We start from the raw sequence: 9,147 nt of genomic DNA on the forward strand, positions 1-9,147 counted from the left end.
CCAGCGCCAGCTGCGAGGCCACGGGCGAGGAGCGCTCGCTGCGGGCGCGCGGCGGCGCGAGCGGCGCGCGCGCGGGCGAGGGCTGCGGCGAGGCGCGCGGGCGCTCGGAGTGGGAGCGCGCGCGGGCGGCCGGCGCGCGGCTGGCGGGCGTGACGTCGCTGAGCGAGCGCAGGTGGATGCGGCGGCGCACGCACGGCGAGTCGGCGTCGGTCACGTTGATGCTGATGTTGTGGGCGGGGCGAGGACTCCTCGGCTCCTCCGGCGCGTTGCCGGCGGTCTCGTTCCCGTCGCTCTCGCCTTTGTCGTGGGGCGTTGAGCCCTTAGCGTTAGTTGAGTTTTTGATGGGGCCGGTCCGACTTGGCCCGGCCCCCGCTAGCTAGAGGAGTCTCTCTGTCGCCGAACTGGAGGTCCCGGAACTCAAAGTAGAAGCGGGATTTTGGTCTTCGCCTGGTGAATAAAGAAATAAATATGTTGTACGGATACCATTCTACATTTATTGTATTCGCGGTATCGCCATTTTCAAAATACTTCCTAAAATAGTAAGACCCGTGTCTTACTATTTTATAATTGAAATGGAACGCGAAAGTATAAAATCTTATACTTCCTAAAATTGGTGCTAAATAAATACAGTCGATCGATGTATGTCTAATATTAAACGAATTTTGTTGAAGCTATGCTTGAGAATCGAATAATCGGTAGCAGCAAATGATAGTAATTTCTGACGCAGTTGGATAAATGAGCGGGTCACGCAAACCGTCACATAAGTCCCGGTATAAATAAATCTGCTGTACAAATCGCCTAAGTGAATGAGGTTGCCGTCATCAATCTGCCAGGCTATGCTGGCGGGTAAGCGGCTTTGAGAAGTAGTGCGCTAAAAAAGCTTTTAGTCAATCAATGAATAGCCTTACCTTGAGTAGTCTGGCCTGTGGCCGGCAGTCTTTGTCAGTTGAGCAACTCGACGGAAACAAAACGTTTCAGCCTCTCTAAATATTGGTTGAAAAGCTCAACGTCATTGTGCCCTGCACCCTGTAATATGAGAAAATACGTAGGAATATAGTAAAGTATATAAAATATTATTCTAGTAACCAACGAAATACTGCGATAGTGAAATTTTGATATAAAGAACCTATAGAATCATGTAAGATGATGTTAACCAGTCTTACATTATCAGTCTAGACATTAAGGTTAAAATTAAATCAAGGTTATCTGTATGAAATGGACAATATAATCAAGTAACCGCGCGTAATCAAGAGTTAATTATAAATAAATAAATATAATTTCTACATAACCACAATGTCAAGAGGGCACGCGCGACTGACAAGAAAACTTAGTAAATATTTGGAGGCAACAATACGAGTAATAGTATGAATTTTATATGGGTTTACGTCAGAAACATCAAATGACACCCCTTTTTAAGCAATAAACTTTCTTGCGTTACTTCTTAATATAGTCGAGAAATAGCTTATCGCATAATTATTTTATGTATCTTTTTTTAAACAATGATTTTTTCGGCGGTAAAATGTACCTATCCTTTAAGTCGCGGTTCTGGTTCTTCAGGTCTACAGTTGTAAATCTAATATTGCTATTATAGTAGCGGCTAAAAATGATGCTACCAAAAAAGGAAATTGAAATACATTACCTCCACCCACAAGGGTTCAACAGCTCGTGGGCACCGCTCGTAGATAGCGAGCCCGTGGGAGAAATCGATCACCTCATCTTCAGTTCCGTGTATGACAAGGACTGGAGAGGTCACCTTTGGAATTTTGTCGATACTGAAAATGAATGAAATAGCCAGGTTATAAACCTATGATTATAACAACGAAGGCCTACGTTTAATTTGCTTGAATTTTTTAAAACCTTCATTCTTACTTATAGCCAATTATGTTACTTAGTCTTCTTTATGTTGATGTATTTTCAAGATTTTAATTTCATCAGATACAATAATTTTATTGCACATAATTTTATGCTAAGTATAATTTGGTTTAATTAAAATTTTGAATGTAGCTAACTAAAGGCGAGAATAGATGCTCAAGTTTTAATAGTTTTGAGTGTCGTTCGATAATATGGCCCTGATCAAAGGTTTAAAGTTTTGTACAATTCAATGTTTTTCAATAATGTGCCATTGTGTCTTAAAACACGAATTTTAATTTAAAATACACAAAATGTCAAGGTAAACATAAATCTCTTTATTTACGTATTAGGGTACATACCTACAAGATTCATAACATCCGGTAGGTTAGTTAGTAAGTAAGCATTGAATTCATGGAGGTTAAAGTGGCTATGTTTGAAAGACAGATTTTTTTATGTAGGTACTCATACTACTCATAGAGTGGAAATGATATTTAGATTGATTGGACTGCACCTTAGAGCATCATACCGGACATAATTATCATACCCAGATAATGATGACCAAGATTGCGTGAGTGAACTATAATAGTTCTCATTATTATAACTGCACTGCGGATTATGTTCGTATTTTACGTACATATTTTCGCAGCTTGAGTTCGTTGTTAATTATGTACCGAAAAGAAGTTACAGTTTTGCATAAAAATAGTAGCAAGGGAAGGGTATCGCCGCGTCTTTACCCGAATCTGAGGAGACCGAGAGAGGGTTCGTCAAGCTTCGCAAAGCGGACTCAACGCTAGTTTCGCTTTTTATGATTTAATTTTTGTCTAAAAAATTATAAGTCTCTTAACGCGATGTTTCTAACTAGTGTGCTTAAGGACTCAAATCCTCGAACCCATCCAGTTGGCGAAAAGTCCGTATGGTTAGAAAAATATCCTATTAAAATTCAGGCTTGTGTTCACATGGAAATGTAACACTGGGGAGTGGAGCGTTTCAGTCCTGATCGCTCGACGCAAAAGAGGAAGCCTCAAGATAACAAATGTTACACATATTAAATTAGTGATAGCTAGACATCCCAACCGACGGCGATAGTGATTGTATTGAACGTCATTATGGACGACTAATTGGATAGAACGCCGCCTGTCCGACGGCTCATACGATCTTGTGAACAACTTTTGCTTTATTAAGTAAGGAAAGCAGTCTATGTTGTTCAATTCAATGCTGTTCTTTCTAGTAAAATATTTAGAATTTTATCGTGAAAAAAAAAAAAAAACATTTAATTGAAAAACTAAATAGTAAAAATACTGTTACTATTTCCATCATCTGTTGTACTAAACCTCATATCCTTAATATTTATATGTACCTATAATTTAATTATTTTCTTGGTATGTAGTTTGTAAGTGAAACAAACAGAAATTGTGTTAATATTACATAGTACTAGCTTTCCGTCCGCGGATTTGCGCGCGTGAAAAAAAAAAAGTAAAATAGGTCCATGTGTTGTTGAGTTATGCGGTTACCAACACATTTTGCGATTCGGTTTTATATTATAGATTACTCTTTATTAGTTATATTTTTAATTTAGTCAGCTAATTTGGTTATAGGAAAGTTGCTTTATAACAATCACAACAACCAGTAAAGTATCAAATACCAGTTTAGCAGTCCACCTGTATTCAGACAAGGTCCAATGATTATCTAGGGCTGAATAGTTACCTCCACCTCAGTGAAAGCATAGCAAATTATGTAGCATTACTAGGATTTCATTACAAACATTTGATTCAACCCACATGATGTTATTCAATAGTACATGTATAATTTATGTAATTAAAAACTTTATAGATGCAATGAGTACAATCAATGAAGCATGTAATCTTGGAAATGGAAAGATTTTTATTATTATATAAAATATTTTTTTTGTCTTTTAATGGTGTGTGAGACATACCTATGTCTGTTATATTTATCAAAAAATGTAATTAGGCTAATGAGTATGTATTTGAAAATAATTTAGAATTTCAGGGGCATAATGTGTGCTCTTTTTTTATTTAACAATAAAAAAGGCAACATACTCTCACTTGATACAAGTTCTTAATGCACATCATCAGATTGAAAAGGGACATGAGGGCATGGGCATGAGACGTAATGGATCATACTGCTCAAAGCCCATGGCTCTAAACTTTCTGGAAAGACAATCTGAAAACACTTGAAAAAAAAAACTTGTTTTTGCAATGGGAGAGGGGGAAGAATTTTTGGTAAAGCATAGCAGAGTGAAATTATGAAAATAAATTACAAAAGCTAACCTGAATGAAAACACTTGTGAACTTTGAAAACTAAAACTTGATTGGAATACTTAGGTAGGTAGGTACTTTATCTTTTAATCCTCTCTGCATAAAATATGAAATGCAAGTTATCTTTATTTTTAAGATAAGCCTTATGGGGAATATTAAATTTAGAAAGATTTGTCTACATAATTATAAATGTAGACAGTTGGAACAGTGACTATAAGCATAAGCGTAGAGCCACTGTTCCAACTCAGTTATGTAAACAGGTAATATTTCAGTTAAATAATGTTTTAAATTCAAGAATGTGTCATAATTTTAATGAGGAAAACTTGTATTTTGATGTGTTGAATACTAAATCTCTTGTTAGCTAAGCAATAATATACATACCTTGGGAAGGCATCAAAGAACCAAGTTCTTTTGGTGTTGGGGAAGGCGACACGCATGCCCGACATGAGCGGCGAGTGCAGCACCACGGCGCCCACCTCGTAGCGAGCAGCCAGGTCTACTGTGGGTACGGTCCCAATGCTCTGCCCATATAGAATTATATTTTCTGGGCTGATGCCATAACGCGTCCGCAATGCCTGCCAAGCAGCGTCTATATCGGCATAAAGATTCTTCTCTGAAGGCTTCCCACCACTGACACCATACCCAGAATAATCATAACTGAATATATTACAGTTTATTCTAGTACCTAAACCTAAATAAAAACTACTCATTTGTCCGAGATCCACAGCATTTCCGTGCGAGAATAATATGGTAAAACGCGCGTTAGGACTGCAACGAACAAAGAGACAAGCTATTCTGTTCCCCCTTGATGTTCTCGAGTAGAAACCCTCGATGTTTTCTTTTTCTCTCTCCGAGTACTGCCATTCTGCACGTTCTGTTAGAGTCAGTGAAAACTTCGATCCAGTTTCATCGGGCGTGAATGCATACGTGGGTTCTGGAGGCAGGAACGCAAGCTTAGCAGCAATTTTCCCCGGGCATGGCGGACAACAAAACAGGCAACAAAGTTCACTAAAACTTAACCCGTTCATGGTGATAATGTATAAATATTCATGTGAAACTATTGAACACTACACATTACAAAACCACAACTCACAAATAACTGGTCATGGCAAAAAATAAAAGAATTTCACAAAGTTGACAGTTCGTTCGTCAAGTCAACATTTCAATCAGCCATGACCACAGATATNGGATGTAATGTTTTTTTTTATAGTGTTGTGCACTGTAGAACGGTTTTTATCGGTTTCAGAAAATGGCCACTCTTAGAGTTTCAGCAAAGTTTTGTGAGGTAAAAATATGTGGCCATAACCATATAAAGTTCGAACTGGGTTTTTTTAGGTGAGGGTTTAGGCAGGCGCGTCTCCGTCAATCGCCTATGCCATGCCGGCCGAGATAATTATTTACCTAAAGCGCGTGACAACTCGGAGTTGCATGTGATGTTTAATTTTCCGGTGAATAAAAATTCCCGATTCTTATACAGGGTGTTAGGTAAATGGGTGTGGTGATGTCAGAAAATTGATATCTTCATTTTAATTATTTTATTTTTCATACAAATCGGATTTATTTTGTATGAAAATTTAAAAAAATAAAATGATGATATCAAATTTCTGACTTCACCATAATACCATTTATATGCCCATGGGTTAGTGTCGGCTCATATACCCATTTACCTAACATGCTGTAGATCTAATTCATAACAGTGTAAAAACCAAAGCTTTAGTTAATTGATAATTCTCTAAAATATGATCAGATCTGGAGACTGGAGACATAAAAAAGAACTCAGTACATAATATATTATTTTATTTAAAAAACGTGTATAAAAAGAATAGGTATGTAAGCGGAGAGATCATTTAGGTACAATTAAATAACATGAAAATTACGGACGATATTAATAATTTTTTAACTGAATGAAGATAATTATGTTAAAAATAACTTGATGACTATTTATGCATCAGTAGTTAGTGAGTGGTACCGGGTTTGATTCCGTACATATTCGCTCGTTCGCACTTTTTCAGCCCATGCTCTCTTCTTTCTGTAAATATGCGCGTTAAAAAGCAAGTACCTAGGATTAAGATAAATATACAAACATTCTTTGAGAATAGACGAATAATAATAATAAATTATTCTTTACTCAATAGTTATTTTAGAAATTCGTTAGTAAAAGTAAATTGTTTTGTTAAGTTCACTTAAACTACAAAAGTATTAATTTACAACCTTAGATTAAATCTAAGTTTACAACACATTAGATACGTGTCTTTTACCTGTTTTGAGAATTAGATAAAGAGGGCTCGTGAATTTTTTATATAGATCAATTCCAATCTGCTACTACAGCTGATACGATTGACTGATTACCGTCAATTATTTACGCCTTGAGATATCTCATAATTTAAACTATTGTTTGTATAAAATAATAATAATGAAAAATCTTTGACAACTCAAAATGTACATTATTAAGCTTTTTGAAAAGCTGCATTTAAGTAGTTACGATTCTTCCTTAGAATTAATCAGAGTATCTTTCGTTTGGGATCCAAAATTCGAGAGCAGAATCACAGGTCCCAATCACCATTACACCATTTAGGTACCGCATCTGAAAAGTTTGTTAAATTAATAAGTTAATCAATTTCATAACATGGAATGGAACACAAACAGAATTGATATAGTTGAATAATTTCGATAATAATGTTACCTGTGTAACGTCGAAAGTGCTTGTTTTCACAGTAGCATATTCCTGTGGTGGATAACAATTATAGAAACATTTTATTTCACCTCTGTCTGAGGAAGCAATTAAATTTCCTGAACTTTGGTAACAACTTGTTATCTTGCTGGAGGGTTTAATAATGGGTGGCTCAGGCCATATTTCATGTGATTTAACATAAACATGGTCCTCTGGATGCAATAAATGCAATGTGCCTTTAGAATCACCCACATATAAAGCAGTTGGGGACCAGCTAACACAAACTGGGTATCCTTTATCTGTTGGTATTTTAACATCACTAGCAATAAGTTTTCCAGCCACTTTATCCCAAACAGCTAATGTTTTGTCCTCGCTCACAGATGCCACCATATTCTTGTAGCTGTGTAGAGACAATACAGGACCCTTGTGCGGTTTGTAAGCATTTATCGGTTGCGGGCCCGTACGTAAGTCAAATGAGAGTATTTTCTTAGAATACAAACCAGCCATTACAACATTTTCAGTAGATACAACTGATAACGCTGACATGCCACACCTGCAATTATAATTATGATAATAGCAATGATCCAGCTTGTACATATGTATTGTTGTCTCAATTTGATAAATAAGCAAATCATTCTTCTCTTCAAATCATTTCTTAATTGTTATGAAAACTGTTTCGTGATTATGGTGGACAATATGGAAGTTTGGTACTTACTTGAAAGTTAGAATGCATTCAAGTCCAGCTTCTAAATCCCAAGCTTTCACAGTATTGTCCCATGACGCTGAGTAGATTTTGGTTGCAGAGTCAATATTATCTGGAGCAAGGTCCCACACCCAGCCTGCGTGGGCATCGTGCCTTATATGCTTTGGTTTGGCATCAGACAAGGTTGTTGTATTATCACTACTATCATGAGGAGTGATGTCTAAAACATTCCATAATGCCATTCCTCTATCTCTGCCTCCAGATACACAATATTCACCTTTCTGAAATTCAAGGAATGTCATGTACCAAATTGTGGCTTAAAAATAAAAAAGACTCAAGAGAAATTCAAGTTACAAAAAATACTTACATTAACCAATAGAACTGTATCAACAGAAGCAAAATGGACGTCTTTCACTACAATATGTCTCATACATTCTTTGACATTGCTCCATTTTCTTCTCTCTACATCCATGTCAATGCAGACGTCTTCCCAATTCAACTGGTCATTATCTAACACTTTCAGATCAAGTAAAGCTGGAAAGCAACCTTTAATTTTACTATGAACCCAATGTTTCCATAGATGATCATCTGCTAATATGTCTGCAAATCGCCTGCATACTTTGCTTAGAGTATTCCTGAGAAAATAGGGATCCAAATATGAACATATATTTAAAATAATCTGAAAAAAAAGTACATTTTTTAAAATAAAATTATCAAAAAATTACTTATAATTTATATGTAATTAACATGTTTTTTTTTTAATAATTACAAATTGTAATAGTATTATTACCTCAACTGGCATGTTTTCAAAACATGCCTCCTCAAAATCCTCTTTGATTACTTCCACATTGGCTTCCAAGTTTAGTATTTGTTCTTTCACAGATTGTAGCATGTCACACATATTGAAGTATATGGTTTGGCCTGTGATAAGTGAGAATGTAGCTTAGCAAAAAGATAGCATAAAATGTTAAAAGTTTTGATCATAAAATACTATTATTAATATTACTGGAAAAGTTATATTTTGCATAAGTAGCACTCAGGTGTAAGTAGATATCTAATAAAGGTATTCGTGCATACATTCATGACAATACACTTTTGAAGTGAATGGCCTTTTAAGGTAGTGGTAGGAGGGCACATGAAGTAAATTTAGAATTTAAGTACTACTTAAATAGTGGTATTACATAAAAAATATATTTTATAAATTAAAGCTTTATTGTGAACCATTTACTGTCTGTAGATTAGGACAGAATAAGAAAAGAAATAATTTTGTAACTTAAAAAAATGAACCAGTTTAAAGTCATACTTGTACACAAATTTTGCAGTCCAGGATTAAAATTTTGTTTCTAAAATCAGTAGAATTAGATATAAAGTTAATATTATATTACTAGATTAATTAGAGCTTCCAGTTTTAATTAAAATAATCATTTGAACAAAAACAAAGTTTTAATTTTTTTATGTCGTAATGTGTCAGTGTCAAGCAAATAGTTTTTTTTTATAAGTTTCACGCCTTATGACAGAGCCTTTTTGGCTAAGCAAAAATACCGGTTTTTACATCCCTTATATCATACAGCCAATCTTTTTATTCAGTCACGGCCGAATACTGAAACACTACTCAAATCTGTCACTCAGCTGACGGGCTCCTAAAT

General features: G+C 35.8%; 2 protein-coding genes across 3 annotated transcripts; both read right to left on the reverse strand.

Annotated features, from left to right (window-relative positions):
* Nucleotides 1-146: 146 nt before the first annotated feature.
* Nucleotides 147-5,299, reverse strand: LOC114353641 (alpha/beta hydrolase domain-containing protein 17B). Its single transcript, XM_028305702.1, has 4 exons — nt 4,509-5,299; nt 1,640-1,772; nt 909-1,026; nt 147-447 (listed from the first exon to the last, which is right to left on the reverse strand). The coding sequence occupies exons 1-3, from the start codon at nt 5,153-5,155 to the stop codon at nt 943-945; spliced, it is 864 nt and encodes a 287-aa protein (XP_028161503.1). The 5' UTR covers nt 5,156-5,299; the 3' UTR covers nt 147-447; nt 909-942.
* A 729-nt stretch (nt 5,300-6,028) lies between these two features.
* On the reverse strand, nt 6,029-8,994 carry LOC114353642 (F-box/WD repeat-containing protein 9). Of its 2 annotated transcripts, XR_003655946.1 has the most exons (7): nt 8,805-8,960; nt 8,292-8,422; nt 7,869-8,180; nt 7,514-7,782; nt 6,811-7,351; nt 6,386-6,711; nt 6,029-6,156 (listed from the first exon to the last, which is right to left on the reverse strand). XR_003655946.1 is itself a non-coding variant. In XM_028305703.1 (6 exons), exons 2-6 carry the CDS (start codon nt 8,400-8,402, stop codon nt 6,625-6,627), a joined length of 1,320 nt encoding a protein of 439 aa, XP_028161504.1. In that variant the 5' UTR covers nt 8,403-8,422; nt 8,805-8,994; the 3' UTR covers nt 6,029-6,624. The 2 variants fall into 2 exon arrangements, 1 of the variants encoding a protein (XP_028161504.1); XM_028305703.1 differs by having other exon boundaries at nt 6,029-6,711; nt 8,805-8,994.
* Between the last annotated feature and the right edge of the window lie 153 nt (nt 8,995-9,147).

Source organism: Ostrinia furnacalis, unplaced genomic scaffold, assembly GCF_004193835.3.
Source record: "Ostrinia furnacalis isolate ACB-3 unplaced genomic scaffold, ASM419383v2 OfSCF1764, whole genome shotgun sequence".
Taxonomy (NCBI): domain Eukaryota; kingdom Metazoa; phylum Arthropoda; class Insecta; order Lepidoptera; family Crambidae; genus Ostrinia; species Ostrinia furnacalis.